This window comes from Gambusia affinis, linkage group LG19 (assembly GCF_019740435.1).
Source record: "Gambusia affinis linkage group LG19, SWU_Gaff_1.0, whole genome shotgun sequence".
Taxonomy (NCBI): domain Eukaryota; kingdom Metazoa; phylum Chordata; class Actinopteri; order Cyprinodontiformes; family Poeciliidae; genus Gambusia; species Gambusia affinis.
The window spans coordinates 23,567,881-23,588,320 of record NC_057886.1 but is presented as its reverse complement, the minus strand read 5'-3'; the positions used below and the strand labels follow the sequence as shown (position 1 = coordinate 23,588,320).

At 42.7% G+C, this 20,440-nt stretch overlaps 2 protein-coding genes across 5 annotated transcripts; one reads left to right on the top strand and one right to left on the bottom strand.

Annotated features, from left to right (window-relative positions):
* The first annotated feature begins 348 nt into the window (after positions 1-348).
* Positions 349-9,616, top strand: anapc2 (anaphase promoting complex subunit 2). 3 transcript variants are annotated; one of them, XM_044100116.1, is made up of 15 exons: positions 349-713; positions 1,555-1,801; positions 2,432-2,750; positions 2,829-2,961; positions 3,828-4,035; positions 4,660-4,779; positions 4,873-4,990; positions 5,910-6,088; positions 6,210-6,351; positions 6,449-6,524; positions 6,597-6,800; positions 7,837-7,969; positions 8,421-8,662; positions 9,219-9,465; positions 9,509-9,616. In XM_044100116.1, the coding sequence occupies exons 1-14, from the start codon at positions 615-617 to the stop codon at positions 9,426-9,428; spliced, it is 2,430 nt and encodes an 809-aa protein (XP_043956051.1). In that variant the 5' UTR covers positions 349-614; the 3' UTR covers positions 9,429-9,465; positions 9,509-9,616. The 3 variants fall into 3 exon arrangements, with proteins under 3 accessions (XP_043956051.1, XP_043956050.1, XP_043956052.1); XM_044100115.1 differs by having other exon boundaries at positions 9,219-9,616; XM_044100117.1 differs by lacking the exon at positions 9,509-9,616 and having other exon boundaries at positions 7,812-7,969; positions 9,219-9,354.
* Positions 9,617-10,138: 522 nt separating this feature from the next.
* Positions 10,139-19,373, bottom strand: si:dkey-16l2.16 (ras-related protein Rab-35). Of its 2 annotated transcripts, XM_044100118.1 has the most exons (7): positions 19,170-19,373; positions 15,631-16,125; positions 14,037-14,087; positions 13,163-13,286; positions 12,963-13,087; positions 12,227-12,351; positions 10,139-11,131 (listed from the first exon to the last, which is right to left on the bottom strand). In XM_044100118.1, exons 2-7 carry the CDS (start codon positions 15,683-15,685, stop codon positions 10,982-10,984), a joined length of 630 nt encoding a protein of 209 aa, XP_043956053.1. In that variant the 5' UTR covers positions 15,686-16,125; positions 19,170-19,373; the 3' UTR covers positions 10,139-10,981. The 2 variants fall into 2 exon arrangements, with proteins under 2 accessions (XP_043956053.1, XP_043956054.1); XM_044100119.1 differs by lacking the exon at positions 14,037-14,087 and having other exon boundaries at positions 19,170-19,363.
* Positions 19,374-20,440: the final 1,067 nt, after the last annotated feature.

The window sequence follows — 20,440 nt, the reverse complement described above, 5'->3', positions numbered from 1 at the left end:
GAGTTTGCATGTTCTCATGTGGATGCTTGGGTTCTCTCTGAGTACTCCGGCTTCTTCCCACAGGTTAATTAGTCTTTCTAAATCCTCCTTAGGAATGAATGTGTGCATGCATGGTGTCTGAGAGAGGCACCGGACCCCTTCTGACCCACTAGGGTGTAAGAAGATGGATGTGACCTGAAAAGTAAAAACAAAATTGCAAATATATTCTAAGATATATTTTAGAAACCCTTGTCAGACCTGCAATAATTTCTTTTTCACTTTGCTCCATTGAAATATTGTATTTTATTTAAAAGTAAAAGTTTCTGAAAGCTTGTGATCCCTTATCATTCCAATAGGGGGCAGCACTCAGAGGGTCAGTGTGGGAATTATTAGAAGAAGAAATAAAGTCTGCAAACCCGCCATGTGAATTAAGGAGTTTTTTTAGCTTCCTAATAAATTAATTACAGAACTTTTGACAGCTATTAGAGATTATTATTAAGAACATTTGTTTAAACTCAGCTGAAAGGAGATGCGTATTTCTACTAGCGCTGTTGTTAAGTCAGACGCCGAGCCGAAGCTAAAATGTTAAGCTAACGCCAGTTGGTTCGGTGTTTTGGTGAAGCAGGAGTCAGAAAATGGAGGAAATGGTGGTGGAATTAAACTCTGGGGAACCGTCTACGCCCGGATCAGATCAGGGGGTCGCCAATGCCTGGGAATCGGTCACAGCAGCTTTGGTGAGTGGAACCGAACCCCGGTTTGGCGCAGTTGAACAGAGATTGAAGAGCGTTTTCAGAACTCTATTCAAATATCTTTTTATTTAAGACTTCCCCCTATAGCGAAAGGTTATTAACAGTTAGTCACCAAGCATATTGTTTATCTGGTCAAATAAAGTGTTCGGCCGAATTCGGCTGATATTTGGTAGTTTGTTTATGTTTGATTACATATTTTATAGGCTGATTACAGATAATAAAGTCTGGCTGTGGAACCATAACAAATTAAAGGAAAGCAACGCATGAGATTACTTAAAATTCGATTTATTTAACAGAAAGCATAACTGGCTGGAGAAGAAAGAAAGAGAGGCAATGAGTAAGAGAGAATGGTGCGTCTGAAGCTGATGGATCTGATGTCCTGGAGACACTGGCCAGCTGCTTCCATTTCCAATCAGCACCAATTAGAAGCGCTGAAAGAGATTAGAGACCCAGAGGAAAGACTATGAGCCGTAACTAATACAAGAAAAGATCATTTTATTTCAGTGATTCAGTTCAAAACGGGAAACGTTTATACTCTGATATCCTCAAGTAGGATAAGAAACAAAAGGTCATTCATCGCTGAAGAAGACGGCTGATGTATGTTAATGGAAAGTTAAACTGAAGGAAAAAGTGTGGTTGAAAAAATAGAGTTTAGAAGATATTCTCCATGTTTGTTCATGTGAACACATAGCATGAGCAGAAACTGGTGTTTGAAATTCTGTTCCCTGAGAAATTGGGAATCAAATATTTCAGGTGTTTGAAATAATTAGGAGGGGGATCAGATGGATGGGTTCTGACGGGGTTTTGTCTCTGGCGCCACCTGTAGGTTTCTCCAGGCAGCTCTCTGTCAGAGCAGGACCGTCTGAACTTGTCGCTGCTCTGCTCTCATGGTTTGGGTCGGCTGCTGGGCGTCTGGCTGCTGGAGTCCCTGCAGGTGCGCCTGTCGTCCTCAGTGGTTCCGGAGTTCTGGTCCGGACTGGAGCAGCCGCAGGACCAACTGGAGGAACGGGACCGGGCCGGAGTTCTTCTCTCCGCTTTCCAGACGTTGCTGGACCGGCTGGATCCGTTTCTGAGTTAGTAGAGCAACACAAACCTCCTGGATCTGGAAGTCTATTGGCTGCTGTAAGCCAGCGGTGACCAAACTGTGGCTCAGGGGCCGCTTGTGGCCCACAGAAAAAGAGAAATCCCCCCAAACTGCAGCTTGTTTGGTTTATTATTCTTCATCTTTTTAATCATGGAAAAACTGTCATAACATTCTTCTCTTACAATTAATCTTTTTACCGATAATCTGTTATAATAAGTAAACGTCTAAACATACTTTTACTGAATCGCCGACTTTCCTGCACCAAAATCGTCTTTTATTTTCTATTAAACTTTCAAAGAAATGATCCAAGTCCTGTCTTTATGACTGAGAATAAATTTGTTCAGTCAAGCCTAAAATAATTAGAAAACTGAAACTTTTCTTTTAATTTAACAAAGCGCAAAATTATTTTTATATAAATTTAGCTAATTTATTCAGTTTTGGTTTAATTGCTGGACTGACTGTGTTGTTCTTCCAGGACAACACAGTCAGTCTTTCTTTGAGTTTGTTTTAATTGATTACTAAATTAGTTAAATTGTGATGAATTGATTAATCACGATTAATCGTTTCAGCCCCGGTTCTGTCCCCTGTGGCTCTAAGCGTGGCCTGTGGTCTCGTTCAGGTGGGTTGGAGCAGCTGGGGGCGTGGCAGGCGGAGGGCCGCTGTGGGCTGTCGGGGCCGGGCCCTGGGGCCCTCCAGGACCGGGCCTTCACCACCATCCGGGCCTTGCTGCTTTTCTCGCCGCCCGCCGTCCTGCAGCAGCGGGTGCTGGAGTTTTACAGCCGGACCTTCTCCGTCTACATGAGCCGGGAGGGCGGGGAGGACGGCGCCGAGGCCCTAGAGGGCCCTGACGGTGGGGCGTGTCCGGGCTGCGGGGCCCCAGCGTCGTGCTGCTGGTGCCCGGAGGCCCTGCAGCAGCTGCAGCAGCTCAGCCTCGTCCTGTGAGCCGCCGCCGGGGGTTCTGGGTAAGGGGCTGGACGGCGGCGGGTGTGTGACGCGGCGGTTCTGTGTGGCTGCAGGTCCCGGCTGCAGCTGCTGGAGTGGGTCAGCGCCGAGGCCGTCACCGCCATCCTGCACCGCCTCATCGAGCAGCGCATGGAGCAGCACTGCCGCGGCGAGTACGAGCGCTCCTTCCTGCAGGACTTCCAGGAGGTCAGGCGCTTCCTTCACAAAATGGCCGCTAGCGCCGCTCTGTTTTCAGCTGTTTGACCCGGGTTAGCATGTCAGAGCTGGTTTCTCTGAGCCGCCTTTAAACGCAACATGAGTGTTGTGTTTAAACAGCAGCTGTGCTTAAATTTTCCACTAATTTTGAGAAAACAAGTTCACAATTGTGGTGTTTCCATTAAATAATAAATTCATTTAAAATCACACATGAATAAGCTTGTTGACATGAAAAGTCACTAAAATCAACAGATTTAAACTGTTAAATGAGATATATTCATAATTCAGCCATGGTGGCGCTCGTCATCTACCAGCCAATCAGAGGAGACATCCTCAGGAGTTGGAGCAACAAGCCCCGCCTACTCTCCATATGCAGAGTTTGGTTAAATATTTGACATGAGAGTTATGGATTCAACAAGTTGGAAAGAAACAAAAACCTTTTTTCTCGTTTCCACCAGTTGTAACATCCGGCTGTTGATCACGTTACTGATACCATGTGAAAAACGTTTCCATTACAATTTTGTGAAATGAATCTATTTCAATACAGATGAAAAATCAATTTGTGCAAAAACATTTTAGTGAAATTAGTGTTGTTGTTTTTTTTAAAGAAATGTTGTAATTTCAAAGTTCATGGTTCTGTAGTAAATGGAAACGCAGTGAGACGCACGATGCTGCCGTTGTCATGACAGCAGAACTCCTAATCTGAACGTAATTACTCAGTATTTCTACTGTTTACATCCTTCTTGTTTTCTGCATTAATAAACTTGATTATTTTATTTGAAATGTTACAAAGATGTTTCTGTGTTGAATTAAAAGCCGGTCTGTGGTTCTGTCTGGATCTCTCTCTGGTGGAGCAGTGGTTGGAGCTGGTTCTGGGTTGGCTGGGGAAGGTGTTTGCCACAGAGGGGGGCGGAGCCGCGGCGGTCCCCATGGATTCCAGCGTTCCCAGTACTCCCAGCGCCTGCGGCAGCCCGGTTCTGAAGCAGTGGCGGTGCCACATGCACCAGTTCTTCTGCAGAATCTACGTCAACATGAGGATCGAGGAACTGTTCAGCATCATCAGAGGTGAGAACGAAGCGACTTCATGTTCATGAGTCTGGATGAATCCTTTGCTTTCAGTCCCACAACTCAGGATTACTAATCCGTTCATCCCACTGGCCCGTTCAGTCCACTTTAATAAAACTCCAGTCCGTTTGTCTAGAAAGTCCAGTTCCGGTGTGAATGGTAATCGACCTCCGACCTCTGTCTGGGTTCAGTTTGAATGTGAACACCAAGTGGACCAGAAACTGTTCCAAAACCAGGAAGTGGACTACAGCGCAGGGCATTCTGGGTAAATCCAACCAAAGCTAACATGTTAGCCTAGCGCTAGCAGCAGAAATGTCTCCTGGTCTTCAGCCAAAGACTAAAGAGAAATCCTCCAACAGTAAAATCTGACGCCTCCATCTTGTTTCCATCTGGTGAAGAAGGAAGTTGCTCTCAGTGTCTTCAGAGGTTTTTGTGTGGTTTCCTTCAGTGGTTGTTGGTGCAGCGCCCCCACAGGCCAGGAGGGGAACAGGTTGGTTTGACTCAGAACCAGCTGGAGGTGGAGCAGATGATGGAGTTCTGGTTCTACTGGACCATCAGGAGAGAAAATAGCATAAAAGAAGCTTTTGTTTTTCTTTCTAAGCACATTTTTCCTTTTGCTCCCAGATTTCCCAGAATCCAAAGCTGCCATTGAGGATCTGAAGTTTTGTCTGGAGCGAACCAACCAGCGCCAGCAGCTCCTCACTTCGCTCAAATCGGCCTTTGAGAGCCGTCTGCTGCACCCAGGTCAGAGTTCACCTGCAGAATGTTTCACCTCAGTAATCAGCTTTATCGACCCTGCAGCACCGGTTTCCATGACGACACCTGTTCCTCCTGCAGGTGTTCACACGTCCGACATCCTCACCGTTTACATCTCGGCCATCAAAGCTCTGCGGGAACTGGACCCGTCCATGGTGATCCTGCAGGTGGCGTGCCAGCCGATCCGGAAGTACCTGCGGTGAGTCCGGCCGCCGATCCGGTTCAGACGGCTCAGATCAGCGGGAAATGAGCCAGAGGCAACGGCGTTCTGGTTAAGGAATCAGAATTTCAGCATAAACATTGTTTACAACATCATTTTAATCTTTACTTTGCAGAAACAAACAGAAATTAAATCTTTTGTGCAGCTCTGAGCTGCAGGAGCTGCTGACTGATTTTAGTTCAGATCAGTGTTTTATGAAATAAATGTTTCCGCCACGTCTGACTACTGCTGATGCGAGGAGCGGCCATTTTGAAACACCTTCAGAGTCAAACTGGGGCAGTAAGTTGCTCCCAGTTTCCCAGTGGGAAATCCAAATTCCAGTTTATTTTATTTTCCAGTTTCAGGTCCAACTGGAACGCAGCTCTGATCCTCAGTGAAAACAAGATTTATCGCTTTTATTTGGGAAACCTTTCATCTTTTTAAAGATGCTTTATAAATAAATTGGATTTCAGTTTTTAACAGGAACATTTTTAAGTAATTTTGCACATTTGAAAATATTCAGAGAAAATTGAAAATGTTAAAATGTTTTAGTTGTTTTTATGAACCAAAACAGAAATGTTACTTTAAACTTCCAGCTTTGTTTTGGTTTCATTTCTGTTTTGGTTTGGGAAATTTAAAAAGATTTATTACTGTTAATTTTAAAAAGGGGGCAAAAATTATATCTGTTAATAAGCAAACACAAATGCAAACATGTGATAAACATGTGATAAACATGTGATAAACATGTGATAGCTCATTTACTTTTAAAAAGGAGAATTTTTCTGTCTTTTTGTCAGGACTGTGTATTTCCTGATCATTTAAAACTGTTTTGTTTTTCACTAGTAATTTTTCTCAGGTTTGTATTCATGGCAGTCATATTAACATCCATCCTCAGCATCGGTAGTTTTTCTTGCTCCAGAACTCGGGAGGACACGGTGCGGCAGATCGTCGCCGGGTTGACGGGCGACGCCGAGGCCTGCTCCGACCTGGCCTCCGAGCTCTCCAGAGGTGACCCCGTGACCCTGGAGATGCAGGACAGCGACGACGAGGGCAACGACCCCGAGGACTGGGCTCCGGATCCCACCGACGCCGTTCCCGGTCAGTGAACATCAGCCCAAGACCAGGACCGGTCTCGACTGCTACAACACTGGTGAACGCATCGCTGCCAACGGAGGGGAACCGGGCGGGTTTCACTGAGTTCTGCTTCCACGTTTCTCAGATAAACTGGGCTCCAAGCGGCGTTCGTCCGACATCATCAGCCTGCTGGTCAGCATCTACGGCAGCAAGGAAATCTTCATCGACGAGTACAGAACCGTTCTGGCCGACCGACTGCTGCTCCAGCTCAACTACAACACGGCCAGGTGGGCCCGGCAGAACCGAAACAGAACTGAACTAAAATTTGGTGCTTGGTTAGGGCTGCGTTTCCTCTCTGACCTTTGACCTGTCGTTCCTCTTCAGGGAGATTCGTAACGTGGAGCTGCTGAAGCTGCGCTTCGGAGAGTCTCACATGCATTACTGCGAAGTCATGCTGAAGGTCGGCCCCTCGTTTAGTCACCAACGCTCCCTGAACGCCTCGCCGCGGTGTAACCTGTCTGTCGCTGTGCAGGACATGGCCGACTCTCGCAGAATCAACAGCCACATCCGTGAGGAAGAGTCGAAGCTGAGCGAGGAAGAGCAGCCGCCGCTGGCGCTGTCCGCCATCGTCCTGTCGTCGGAGTTCTGGCCCACGCTGAAGGAGGAGAAGCTGGAGCTGCCGGCCGCCGTGTGCCACGCCATGGAGGCGTACACACGCCGCTACGAGAAGCTCAAGGTGAAACGTCTGGCGGCTTAACCTGACTGTTAGCTTCCTGATTGTTAGCTTTCTGACTGTTAGCTTCCTGATTGTTAGCTTTCTGACTGTTAGCTTCCTGACTGTTAGCTTCCTGATTGTTAGCTTTCTGATTGTTAGCTTTCTGATTGTTAGCTTCCTGACTGTTAGCTTTCTGACTGTTAGCTTCCTGACTGTTAGCTTTCTGACTGTTAGCTTCCTGACTGTTAGCTTCCTGACTGTTAGCTTCCTGACTGTTAGCTTCCTGATTGTTAGCGTCCTGATTGTTAGCGTCCTGATTGTTAGCGTCCTGATTGTTAGCTTCCTGACTGTTATCTTCCTGACTGTTATCTTCCTAATTGTTAGCTTCCTGATTGTTAGCTTTCTGACTGTTAGCTTCCTGACGGTTAGCTTCCCGACTGTTAGCTTTCTGACTGTTAGCTTCCTGACTGTTAGCTTCCTGACTGTTAGCTTCCTGACGGTTAGCTTCCTGACTGTTAGCTTCCTGACGGTTAGCTTCCTGACTGTTAGCTTCCTGACTGTTAGCTTCCTGACGGTTAGCTTCCTGACTGTTAGCTTCCTGACTGTTAGCTTCCTGACTGTTAGCTTCCTGACTGTTAGCTTCCTGACTGTTAGCTTCCTGACTGTTAGCTTCCTGTTGGCTTCCTGACATCTTCCTGACTGTTAGCTTCCTGACGGTTAGCGTCCTGATTGTTAGCGTCCTGATTGTTAGCTTCCTGATTGTTAGCTTCCTGACTGTTAGCGTCCTGACTGTTAGCATCCTGACTGTTAGCATCCTGATTGTTAGCTTCCTGACTGTTAGCTTCCTGACTGTTAGGTTCCTGACTGTTAGGTTCCTGACTGTTAGCTTCCTGACTGTTAGCTTCCTGACTGTTAGCTTCCTGACTGTTAACTTCCTGACATCTTCCTGACTGTTGGCTTCCTGACTGTTGGCTTCCTGACTGTTGGCTTCCTGACTGTTAGCTTCCTGACTGTTAGCTTCCTGACGGTTAGCTTCCTGACGCTGTGGTTGCTCCAGGCCATGCGGACGCTGAGCTGGAAGCCTCACCTGGGCTCCGTCACTCTGGACTTGGAGTTGGAGGACCGGACCCTCACAAACCTCAGCGTATCGCCGATCCACGCCACCATCATCCTGCACTTCCAGGAGAAAAGTACGAACTCTGGGTTTAGACGCAAGTCTGGTTTCATGAAGTGAAAGTCTCCGGTTAATTTTACTTAAGATAGATTAGATCAAAGAAGATTCTTGTGTTGCAAAGGCCTAGTCAAAGTTTAGGCCTAAATCAGATAATCTGTGACAAGAAAAAACTGATGGCAGTTCAGATTGGATGGAGAACATGTGAGGTTTCAGTAGAATGTAGTTCTAAGGGGGGCTGAACATAGGTGCAAGCCACACTTTTCAGATTTTCTGCATAATTTTTGTTAGTTGAAGCCTTAAACATGATCAGATATGGAAGGGGTGTGAATACTTTTGCTAGCTGTGAAAATAAAAGTTGTTTTTTATTCTGTATTTTAAATTCTGATGTTGATCCAAACCGATCAGGTGATTCCTTTGTGTCTCATCTTCCTCCTCGTCTTCCTCCTGCCTGTCCTTTAACCTGGCAGGCTCGTGGACCCTGGAGGAGCTGAGCCTGAAGCTGGGCGCCCCCAAGGAGCTGCTGCACAGGAAGCTGGCGCTGTGGCAGCAGCAGGGCGTCCTGCGGGAGGAGGCGGCCGGCCGCTACGTCGTCATGGAGACGGGCGCCACGCGCAACAGGCTGGACCGCGGCGTGATGCTGATCGACAGCGACGAGGAGCGCGACTCCAACACCACCACCCAGTCTGAGCAGAGGGAGGAGAAGCTGCAGGTCTGCAGTCACTTCCTGCTTCCTCCCAAAGGCCGAAGGAGTTTTAAAAGTCAAAGAAAAGAACTAGCACAGAAATAGATAAATAATATTTAAACTGCTGGCAATGAACGTAGACATCAACTGAGCTGAGTGCCAGGAAAATCCACCTGCAGTACCACAGTTCAACCTAAAGAGGGCAGCACTGAGACTCCTTTTGGCCAAATAACAGAACTGAACAAAGTGACAGAAAAATATGATGCAGCATGATATTATCCACATCTCCATGGCAACCATTCAGCTGCAAAACGCCTGGGTGGACGTAGCCCCGCCTTCAAGGTGGAGCTCCTCCCTCACTCAGCTCCTTCAGACTAGCCAGCAGCAATTAGCAAAGAGCTGGTGGTAAAAACGTTAAAATAGAGCCATGTGGAAACAAATTCAAAATATGAGAGTAAAAATGAAATAACGTAGGTGTAAAGTAATGAAATGATAAGATTAGTTATGTTATTATGAGAATAACGTCATAAGCAGCATCAGTTCTGTGTAACTAAATGACCTTTGACTCTGTTTGTACCCACAGCTGTTCTGGGCCTACATCCAGGCCATGCTCACCAACCTGGACAGCATGACCCTGGAGCGCATCCACACCATGCTGCGCATGTTCGTCGCCACGGGACCCGTTGTCACGGAGATGGACGTCAACGAGCTGGAGGCCTTCCTGCAGAGGAAAGTCAGGGAACATCAGCTGATCTTTTCCTCCGGCATCTACAGACTGCCCAAGACCAGCTGAGGAGGACGGGGCGTTCAGGGGAAACGGGAACGTACAGGCCGGAGGAGGACGGGGCGTTCAGGGGAAACGGGAACGTACAGGACTGAACAAAAACACCTGCCTCCTGCAGGCCTGACTGCTACAGATAAAAACCACAGAATGAAAAGTTTTCAGCGTTTTGCTTCAGAAAATTAAAATGTTTAAGATTTCTTTTTTTCATGTGCATTTCTAAGTTTTCATTGAAATTTCCAAATGCTATAAAGATCACTGATACAAAGTAAGCAGAATAATTCTTATTGATAAATATCTGATATAAAAAAGCTAATTTAAGATCTCTAACTCATTTGGAGTAAAAATTACAGCTCCAGATATTTCTATATCAGTTTTATTTACTTTCTAGATATCTGCAATTTAATTTGCACTAATTGAATCAATAAATCTTATTTAAAAATAAAGACTTTAATTGGACTTATGACTATTTAGGTGATAGCTTATAATTTAATTAAAATCTGAAATATCTTTCAGTCATTAATTCATGTTGAGTTAAAGCTTTCATGCAACTTATTAGTAAATCTGTCTTTTGGTCCTAATTAGAGGGATTATAATTTACTAACACGTTTAGTCGTAACCTAACATGTTGAATGCGGTGGAGCTGATTTTATGTTAAACAGCTTGCCGTATCTCCGTTCAGTTTCCTCTGAACAGAAGCTTCAGTTCGTCTGAAACACCAGAAACTTTAAACGTTTATTTCTATTCAAAGCATCACAAACAGCAGCAGACGGATGCATTTCTACACATTTCAGGCAGAACAGGTTTACATTTTTATAGACACAAAGGATTTTTCTGGACCAGCGTCTCGACTCAGTCACCGTCAACAGAACATTTGGACTTATTGCTTTATTTTAACAGTTTCATGGCAGCAGACATTAAAAGTTCACAGGAGGTTAAGTCATTCAGACTGAAATAAGGCAGATTACCGAACTCATCACTTTAGTAACAAACCGTTCCCTTTTGAAGGATTAAAACAGAAAAACGTAACGGGGTCAGGAGTGAAGTTAAAGGAACAGGCCGGTGTTTTTACCCTTTCAGCTGCAATCAGACCAAACATCTGGAAAACGGAGCAGAAACTCTGGAAGGTTTTCCAGACGTCACCAAGATATTACAGTTCTGTTCAGGAGGAATTAATCACAATCATTTTAATATTTATGTTTTTAACAATTACAGTTTTAAGGGGGAAAATAAATCTGATTAAAAAGTAAGATTTTTACAGCTTCAGGTGGGAAAAGTGGAAGCTGATCATTTGTATCATGTCCAGTTTTATCCATAAAACCACAAACTTTCATGTTATTGTGTTAATTTATAAAATATGTATAAATGGATCAGATTTGCCTGAAACATCGGAGTGCATATGAAGGAACATTTAGTTTTTCTAAACGTGGAACAGCCATGCAGAGAGCGTGAAACAGCGGCCTGCTCCCTCCGCTCCTGTCAGTGCTGCAGACTTTTCCCTCAGGTTGAACCGTGAACCGCCAGCCGTGCTGCAGCACGCCGTGCCGCTGCAGCAGCGCCGTGCCTCAGCAGCACTTCTTGGCTCGCTTGCGGTGGCCGCGGTCTTTCTGGGTGCTGATGTTGACCGTGTCTTTCTCGCGGAAGCGCTCCCTCTCGGCACGGTCCCGGCTTTCCTTCTTGGCGTGGAGAACCATGCGAGTAAACGCCATGAACATCTGGAAACACGAGGAAAAGTGAGCATGATGTGGTTCAGAAAACATCTGGACCGTTTCTAATAAATAAAACATTTCAAACATTTTAACTGGGAAACATCAGACGTGACCTAATTGGCTAAATTCTTCATGTTTATGGTTTTTAAAACAAACACTTCAGTTTTCTGCAAAAATGTCTTTCATTTTTTATTGTTTAATAAAAAGTCATTATTCAGTTTTGATAAACGAAACCAGGAAGTATAAGAAACATTTAGATTTTTTTCCTTTTTTCTAATAAAACTATTAAATTAGTAACTTGTTGTTTATAGTCACAGCAAGTATATATTTAGGATACAAGCAATCCAAAAAACATGTTTTTATGAATTTAGATTGTTTTCCAGAAATTGACTTGATTGCCTTTAAAAAAATTTAATTTAAAATTTTAATCATTGAGAGATTTTTTTTAATTGTATCTTCTATTTTATTGCAGCTTTATTTTGAAACTCTCAGAATGTGAAATAAACAACCTTAGAAAATATTTTGTTCTTCAACAAGAAAAACAAAAACCAGAAAATTAAGATGAACAATTAAATAGATTTTTTAAAAACAAATTATAAAGGCATTTTTCTCATCATAGGAACAGCTAATGTTAGCAGCCTATGCTAACAGTAGCTGTTAGCAACAGCCATGCTAACAGTAGCTTGCTAGCTAGTGTCCTTGATTCTGAAGTCAGATCAATGTAAGAGCCATTTAGACTGATTTAAATGGCTTGGGAACCTGAAGGAACCTGAAGGATTTTTACCAAATAACCTTCCTTCAGGTTATTTGGTAAAAATCAGGTGAAATTTTTTCTACAATGTTTTTGATGCAGGAACTGAGAATCTCATGAAAAAAATATTTTTCTAACATCAACATTTCCATAAAAGAAGCAACAATCCCATTAATGTAAAGCTTTTCAAAAGTTTTCAGGATCTCTGAGCATCTGTTCAGGTTTGATTATTTTAGCTGAAAATAAACATCCAACATTAAAAATGTTTGACAGAAAATATAATTTTAGCTGCAGCAAAATGATTAGTTGGAATCTTTGGATAAAAATGTCAAAATGATAAAATCTTTCACCTCTTCTACATTTTTATTTTCTTTGGCACTTGTCTCGAAAACCGGGACGCCCAGTGACTGCCCGAACTGCACGGCGTCCTGGGTGTCCACCTTCTTCTTGGCCGGATCGTCGTTCTTGTTCCCCACTGAGCAGAAATAAAGAAATAAGAATAAAACCTGGTTCTGATTTTCTGTTTTATTCTGTTTCTACACATTCAGAAGGTCTGAACAATTTGAGAGCGCATCAGGTTGCAGTATGTTACCTTTTCTTTCCTCAGAGCAGACAGAGCGTCTGCATGGTGCAACAGATTAACTATATACGTCTCCGTTTTGTCATTACAATGTAAACTTTAAACTTGCTTTCTGCCATAAACCAACAGAAAGTGCATTGCTATGAAATGGAAGAACTTTTTTTTTTTACAAATTGAAATCTGAAAAGTGTGGCATACATACTTTGTAGAAACACCTTTTGATGCAACAACAGCTGCAAATCTTAGAAACAAAGTGCTATAAAAGAAAAAAACATCCAGCCGTTTTTGGTGTCTGGAAATTGAACCATTCTAAAATCCTGCAGCTGTTCAGGGTTTTGTTAGTAATTTCATTTCACACACTGGTGTAAAACATAGAAAACCGTCTGGTTTTCCTTCAGCTTCACAGTAAAGAGCTACTTTATATTAAATCCATCCAAGTTCTTTAATCTGCAGAAGAAGAGAAAAGGTTTCGCGGTTTGAACCCTCGCGCGGCGCAGCCGACCCACCCAGGATCTTGCAGACGGTGTCGCAGTTCTCGGAGATCTCGTTCAGCCAGCGCTTGACGTTGACGAAGGACTCCGGGTTGGTCACGTCGTAGACGATGATGACGCCGTGCGTGTTCCTGTAGTATCTGTCGGCACAAGGCAGAGGATCAGCGCTACGATCCGGCGCGGAGGACAGAAACCCAGCAGAGAGGCAGCGTTACGTGGAGGTGATGGTTCTGAATCGCTCCTGGCCCGCCGTGTCCCAGATCTGCAGCTTGACGCGCTCGCCCTCCATGTCCACCGTCCGGATCTTAAAGTCCACTCCGATGGTGGTGATGTAGCTGCCTGCAGGAAGTTAGAAAAGCATCACAAACCATGCACTTTTACTGGTTCTGCTTTTAACTAAATATTTGAATCTGTTGCTTCATTATTTTGTGACTTCGACCCTGAATCCACTGAATGACTAATTTATTTCTGTTCAGTTCGTTTCCTGGACCTGAAGTTGTTTTTACTGTCAGTTTTTATCTCAACATTTTATAAAATGTTTGGATATTTAATCTTCTCTCCCAAATAAGCGACAAGAAAATAGTTTTTACTAAAATTGCTAAAATTAGCTTTTTATTAGTTTGTTCAACATGAACAAATACATTTTTTAGGACTTTGTTATTCATAATTTCATTTAATTACTGAAAGTGTCTTAAGTTTCTAATTTTAGGGTTTTTATGAATATTTGCTGTACATGTTGAAGAAACGCATCAAAAGAACAAAACTCATCATTTTCATTTTGCTCCTTTATTCTGAGATTTGCTGTAAAGTTTTTGTGCTGATGTTTGAAACGGATCAAATTTCACTAAATCTGATTCTGCATCAGTTACTGACTTCCACAAAGCGTTTCAAGATAAAACCGGTTTATAGACGCTGTTTTTTCAGTCTGACGGGGGAACAAGCAGGAACCCTGCAGGTTGGGAAACAGAACCAGGACCAGATAAACGGCTCTGCGCCTCCTTTCCAGTTTTTCTTCATAACTTGGCCCTGCAGACGTGTTGGGACGCCTGAAGCTGATCAAACGGCCGACCTGCAGCCAGAGAAACTCACCGGAGAAGGAGTTGTCTGCGAAGCGCAGCAGCAGGCTGCTCTTCCCCACATCTGAGGAGGAACAGATGAGAGAGGAGATTAGAGAGGCGGTCCAACTGGTCCGAGGAACCAGCAGGCTTCCTCCCAGTACAACCAGCAGGGAGAGGCCAGCTGAACCAGAAGCTACTGGAGCAAAACTCAGGTTCAGCATCAAAATGCTGATTTATTTTAGTAAACCACACTTTTTCCTTCCACTCAACTTTCCAGTAACCCACTGGCTCAACCAGCTTCAGAAACAGAGTCCTCACTGCTTCACTTGGTAAAACCAAACTGGTTACCTGACAGGTGAACATGAGCAGACCGGCAGCCGCGTTTTAAACAAACAAACAGGAAGTATGAGAATAAATCTGGTTAACAGAAACACGTCAATTAAAAAAACTTTTTCAATAAAACAGTTTGAGGTGTTTGGTTTTTTTCAGCCGTATTGAAATCATTTTTATTTCGTCAAACTGTAATGGAAATGATTTTTTCTTCATCTTATGGGTCACGTGACCCACCGCCGCACAGAAACGATGATTTTAAACGATTATCACCTGAAGAAACATTCAGAATTTTGTTAATTATCTGATGGAATCAAGATTTTTACTTCTGACTGAATCACTCAAATCAATAACTGATGCTGTAATTTACTGAGTGGCAGGTTTTGATAACCAGGAAATGCCGACAGTGAAACAGACAAACGGTTCAGGAAACCACTGAACTCCAGGATTCTCCAGGATTCTCCAGGATCTGCCCTGATAAAAGCTGCTGCCAGATCATTTTATTTATTAGTGTAACTTCACATGAAAATTATTTAACATTTCTTTCATCTTAATATGTTATTGTGGTTTAAAGGCTTATTAACAAAAATAAGATGGAAATGTTTAAGATTTACCAAGAAACCGAAGAATTAATGTTGGTCTGAGATTTTTTTAAACTGTGATAATAAAGACACAATATTACCAGAATAAAGTTGTTTTAATGAGAAAAACTTCAGTGTCATCTAATCATTTCAAAATTCTGCTACTGAATTTATTATTTTCATATTTTACTTTTTGTGTAGTTCTAAAGCTGATTACTTTGTTCTCCTAATATCACGACTTTATGCTGCTAATATTAGTTTGTCCAACTGTTGCAGCTTTCTTCTATTCTAACTTTTCTCTATCATCTCTCAAATTAAGACTTTTTTCTCATTAACTACTGTTTATTATTTAAACTTCATTGTCAGACATCTTTATTCTCATATTAGTGCAACTTTTTAAAAAAAGACTAAAGTATTATTTATTTATTCTTGTATTATTTCTGCTTCATTGTACATTTTTATTCTCATAATTCAATTATTTTTTTCCTTCAGCTGGCTCTAACTTAGCCAGCTGTCCTGCAGGTAAGATACTGACTGCTTCTACTTACTTCACACAACCACTATAAACATGATAATTATGTTTATAGTGGTTCAGATTAGTCTGTGGATCCTGCAGTTCGGGATAATAAATTCTACTTTGTGGGTAAATTATTATTGACCCGGTTCTGAGGTGAAGGAAGCAGAACTGAAGGAGTTTTAGTAAAACATACTAACTGGAGTCTCCGATGATGAGCAGCTTAAAGAGATGATTGTAGTCTTTTCCTGCCATCTGAATGGCCGTGTATCCACTTTCCCAGTAAAACCAGTTTCATATGAGGGGGTGACCTCTGACCCCCCCCGGAGCACATGCAGTTTGTGTTTCCTTCAGCAGCTCCGGTCGGGGAGCATTTCCAGGAGAATCTGCTGCTGTAGTCGTCCAGACGCAGCGCGCAGCGTTCAGCATGCAGGCCGCATGTCACAGCCGCCCTCCTGCAGCCGATCCCCGTCCCGCCGGAGCAGCGACGCACCCACTGCTCTGGACCCGCAGCTCTGGACCCGCAGCTCTGGACCCGCAGCTACTCCATCACCGAGGCATTGTGCCGGTTCTGGTCCTAAATCAACCGGAGCGAAGCGTTCTTGTTTCTGTTCCTTTGTTTCACTTCGCTTTCCCCAGCGGTCAGGTGAAGTCACAGATCTCACTTCTTCTTCAGGGTTTTAAGATGAGAGAACCTAAAACAGACAGGAGGAGAAATGTCAGATGAATGTGGTGATTGCTTCATTTTTACTGACTGGCTGATTACCGATCTTCAAAACATCTGACCTGCACATTCTGATTTTGGCCGATAATTTCTTTTGTCTGAAATGAAAGTTGCTGAGTTGGCAACAGCAGGTAACTAATGTTACCTGCAAACCTCCGGGGCTCAGCGTGGTGGGCGGGGCTAACCCCAGTGGGCGGGGCCAGCCCCAGAACCTCTCAGTGCAGAGCAGAGGAGGACAGTGGCTGATTTTAAGGCTTTTGTTGAGGAAGCCAAGATCTGCTACACATGCAAATATTGGCCAATCATCAATCTCCCAAAACGAAGGAAATTGGCGCCGATCGATCAGTGCACCCCTGGACTGGTGCCCTCCTGAGTCACTACTCACTTCCTGCTCTCTGACTCAGCTGGATCCGGTGCTGGAGGAACCCAGCAGGGCGCCAACCCTTCAGGGCTCCTTCCACACGTCATGATTTGTAAATGCAGCAGCTTCTGTAGCAACCAGCACTTCCTGTTGTCAGCGACCGCCTGCTGGAAATCTGTCAACTCAGCTTTTCAATCGGCCGTTACGCAGGTCGCAACGTTTCACGATTAAAACCTTTTTATTACACTTCGTGAGATACGACTATAATCTAATATAATATCTTATTAATTGAGATTTGGGTTGGCAAAATAATTATTTATGCTTGAAAAAAATTAAGTTACTCATTTGCATCAAAATCGACAAACAGATGCGTTTATATCAGCCAGAATTGTTGCTAACCAGGCTAACAGCAGCACTGTTTGGTATTTCCTCCACATGCTAACAATGCTAATGCTACATCACTGACGATGGAGAGCAACTCAAAAGGGTGAATGAAACTCCGTTAACTGAAACAGTGAAACATTATTTTCGCTGTCGAGTTAAGCTAATGTTAGCTGGTTAAATATGAGTAAACACCCAAACGGCCACAGATGGCGCTATCGAGATGCGCTTCCCAAAATCCCACAATGCTCCATTTTACTGCTCAGTCAGCTATTAAACAGTGAAACAACCAACCAAACCACTGCAAGTTGTATTTCATCACTAGACAAAATATGATGCAAAATTACTAGAAAGAAAAACTTTACAGAGCTGCTGCTTTATAGATCTACATGGAGTAGAGCCGTGTTTGTTTTTAAACTGTTTATTTTAGTGTAGAATGATCCTTTATTTGTTCCTCAGTAGTAAAATTAACTTGTATCAACAGCAAGCAGACGGAAAATGGAAGCAAACAATATAGATAAGCAGCTATAATAATATTAACTGCAGAGCTGACTTAAAAGTTAGAACAAAATGTAAATATTATTTACTGTTCCTCTGCCTTTACAGGCTGCCAGTTAGAGGATAATGGAAGCATGAAAACTCAAATACATCAATATTTTTATTTCTGTTTTATCAGACAGCACAAGAGACCGAAGAACTCAGACAACAGCTGTTAAAATTTATGATTACGTCTGGAAAGTTTAACACAATTACAATGTCAGACTCCAAATTTGAGCTCATAAAGTAAATATCTGAATATTTCTCCCATTTCAGGAGAAAAGTTGCCTGAAAGCAGGGGTTGGAGACTTATCAAACCAGGACACTATGGAAGGATTTAAAAGTGTTGTGGATTGTTCAGCCTTACTGTAATCATCCACAGTCGTGAATAACCACTTATGAAAAAAAAATCTCCTGGTAGCATTCAGATAGATCAAATTTTTGCTCCACTTCCGACCAGCATCTTGAATATGTTGTGGACTAGCATAAGCGCTCCTTCCTCCCCCCAACATCTTTGTACTGCAGTCACACATAAACTGTGAAAATCTAACTTTTCTCCACATACTTGGTGCAAATCTTACTCATTAAGTTGTAAAAAAAAAACAACAAAAAAAGAGTTATTCAGACGATAACTTCTGTCTCACCATTCAAAGTTTAACTATATGGTGCTAAAAAGCTACCTCACGCTAATGCTAGCTTGTTAAAACACTCTCCTTCATTTAGCTTAGACACAGAGAAAAATGGTATAAACTGAAGGATGAAGCTAATTATCGCGGCCAAACCAAAAGGAGAGAATCTGTTTGTGGTCTGGCTGTTGACTCCCTTCTCAAGCCATTTGTGCTCAGTGCATCGTTTTTCTGTGTCATCTATGAGCACACTGCATTCCTGGTTATCCCGTAGAAAAGTTTGTTTTGTTGTTAGAAAACTACTATGACAGATTGTGAAGCGCTGTGTCGCTGTCCTTTTATGGAGGTGTGTTTTCGGTTTTGAGGGCATGACTCAACAGACTCCTTCTGCTTCAACACTTAGGAAAAAAACAATGGAAATGTTGATTATGATTCTTTTTTTAATTTATTTATTTACTTTCAAGAAGTTATTTGGCTCTGGAGATTTTTGCTTTCCAAGGAAGTGTAGCCCAGGAGCAATGAACTTATAAAAATATTAATACTTACTTTTAACATAGTTTCGTCATTTAATCAACGTATTTCACATTTAAACATTAATTATTTGCATATTAGAACATTCTCATTCATTACATGATCCTTAAAATGGTTTCAGTCCCTTAAAAGAAAAAAAAAGTAACATAAAAACGCAAAAATTATAATTTTCAGATCTCTGTATCGTTTTCTTTCCGTGACATTAATCGGAATAACTTGTAGTAAAACTAGTTCTCCATTTAACAACATGTCACTGTGGACTTTTCTGGATGTGAAACTGATGTTTTGCACCAACGGTCAAAAGTTTCAGCTACGAACCGAACCGGTGGGTGGTCGCCCCTGGTCGGTCTTAAACCCCCAAAACAGACACATAAAACACATTTCAACAGGAAGACAGTCCAACAGGAAAAACAAATATCCGTTTAAATTAGTTTGTTGGAGAGTGTCGCCAGTCATGGAGCCCTCCAGGTTTGTTTTCCCACCCTGGAATGACGGAGTGGGCCCTGAATCTGGAATGTCAGGAAACTTCCAGCGGCCCGGACAAACTCCGGAGCAGCTGCGGGAAAATGGAGCACTTACTTCGGTCATCTGGCGGACTCGGTGCTCGGACGGCGGCTCATGTTTCCAGGCCCCGCGGCAGTCGCTAGTGTTAGCCTCGGTGGAGCCAACTGGAACAGCGCTGTCTCCGGTCGGAATGCCTCCCCACCGCGGCGGCCACACCTGACTGACTGACGGCAGCTGGTGATGAGCTGATGCTGCGTTCAGGAGGGTGGGAAAATCCAGAGCTTCAACGTGTTTCCCCGGGAAAATCATTAAATACGTTGAATATAGAAATTTCTACCAAAAATATTTCTAATCTTTGTTTTTAATGCAAGATAAACTAATATTACCCGCCGAAAAGTCAATAAACTTTTCTTTAACTTAACTAACGTACAATTCGGTGTCATGATGTATGGCAAGCTGTAAGTGACAAATATGCGAACTTTTCCATACTGTCTGCAGACTTGCCGTAGCCTCCCACCAGTTGCGCTTCTGCACTGTGTGTGCAGCATTTAATCTCTAAACTGCATTCAAGTCAACTCGTCCACTGGATTATCCGCATTAATATGACTCCAAAATGCCAAAGCAAAGCATTTTTAACTTTTCCACATAGAAAATGATCATAAAATTTAAATGTGCACTAAATCTACACTACAAACAAAATAAGTGAAGCTAATTTTTATATATTTTTCAAACCTTTTCTGCATTGATAGTCACTGATGTGTCTTACATTTTAGGGGTGCAAACAAAACATTTTGATTCCACTTCCTTAAAACATTGAGCAATATGTTTTTCTACGAAAGCATTTACATAAATTATGGATATGAATTTGGTTCAGAAAAACATTTGGTGACATGACATCACCTGTGTGGTGTAGTCGTTATTTTTGTTAAAGGTTCAAATTTCACAGCGAGATTTAAATGAAACCAGCAGAAAATTTTCGGAGCAGAACTGATTTGGGCTTCAGCTGATTTGATGCGGACGTCAGCTTCCTGGTTGCAACATCAGAGTCGCATCCTGTCACGGTTAGTGCTGAGAAACAGAGTTTTCCAAAACCTGCTGAAGTTTTAAATCCTCGTTGCTGAATTTTGATCCAAAATGTCAGATGAAACTCAGGAAATCGTCGTTTTTGGATTTTCTTTGTCTGACTTTTTCAATAACAAATTCACATCTTAGAAAATTTTATGTACAAAACAAATATTTTTCTTTTATAAGCCGTGAAGCTTTGTCTTTTAAATTTCATTTTAATGTCATAGTAAGTAGGGCACAAATCTCCAGCAACTTTTAAGATCAAAACAGACTTAGTCACA

Bases quoted from the DNA above. Each gene is read 5' to 3' on its own strand.
- anapc2 (XM_044100116.1), top strand. From the start codon at position 615: ATGGAGGAAATGGTGGTGGAATTAAACTCTGGGGAACCGTCTACGCCC. The intron at 2,751-2,828 runs GTGAGCCGCCGC...GTGTGGCTGCAG, and splicing joins CAGCAGCTCAGCCTCGTCCT to GTCCCGGCTGCAGCTGCTGG. The intron at 8,663-9,218 runs GTCTGCAGTCAC...TTGTACCCACAG, and splicing joins AGAGGGAGGAGAAGCTGCAG to CTGTTCTGGGCCTACATCCA.
- si:dkey-16l2.16 (XM_044100118.1), bottom strand. From the start codon at position 15,685: ATGGCAGGAAAAGACTACAATCATCTCTTTAAGCTGCTCATCATCGGA. The intron at 14,088-15,630 runs GTTAGTATGTTT...GTTCCTCCTCAG, and splicing joins GCTCATCATCGGAGACTCCA to ATGTGGGGAAGAGCAGCCTG. The intron at 13,287-14,036 runs GTGAGTTTCTCT...AACTTCCTGCAG, and splicing joins CGCAGACAACTCCTTCTCCG to GCAGCTACATCACCACCATC.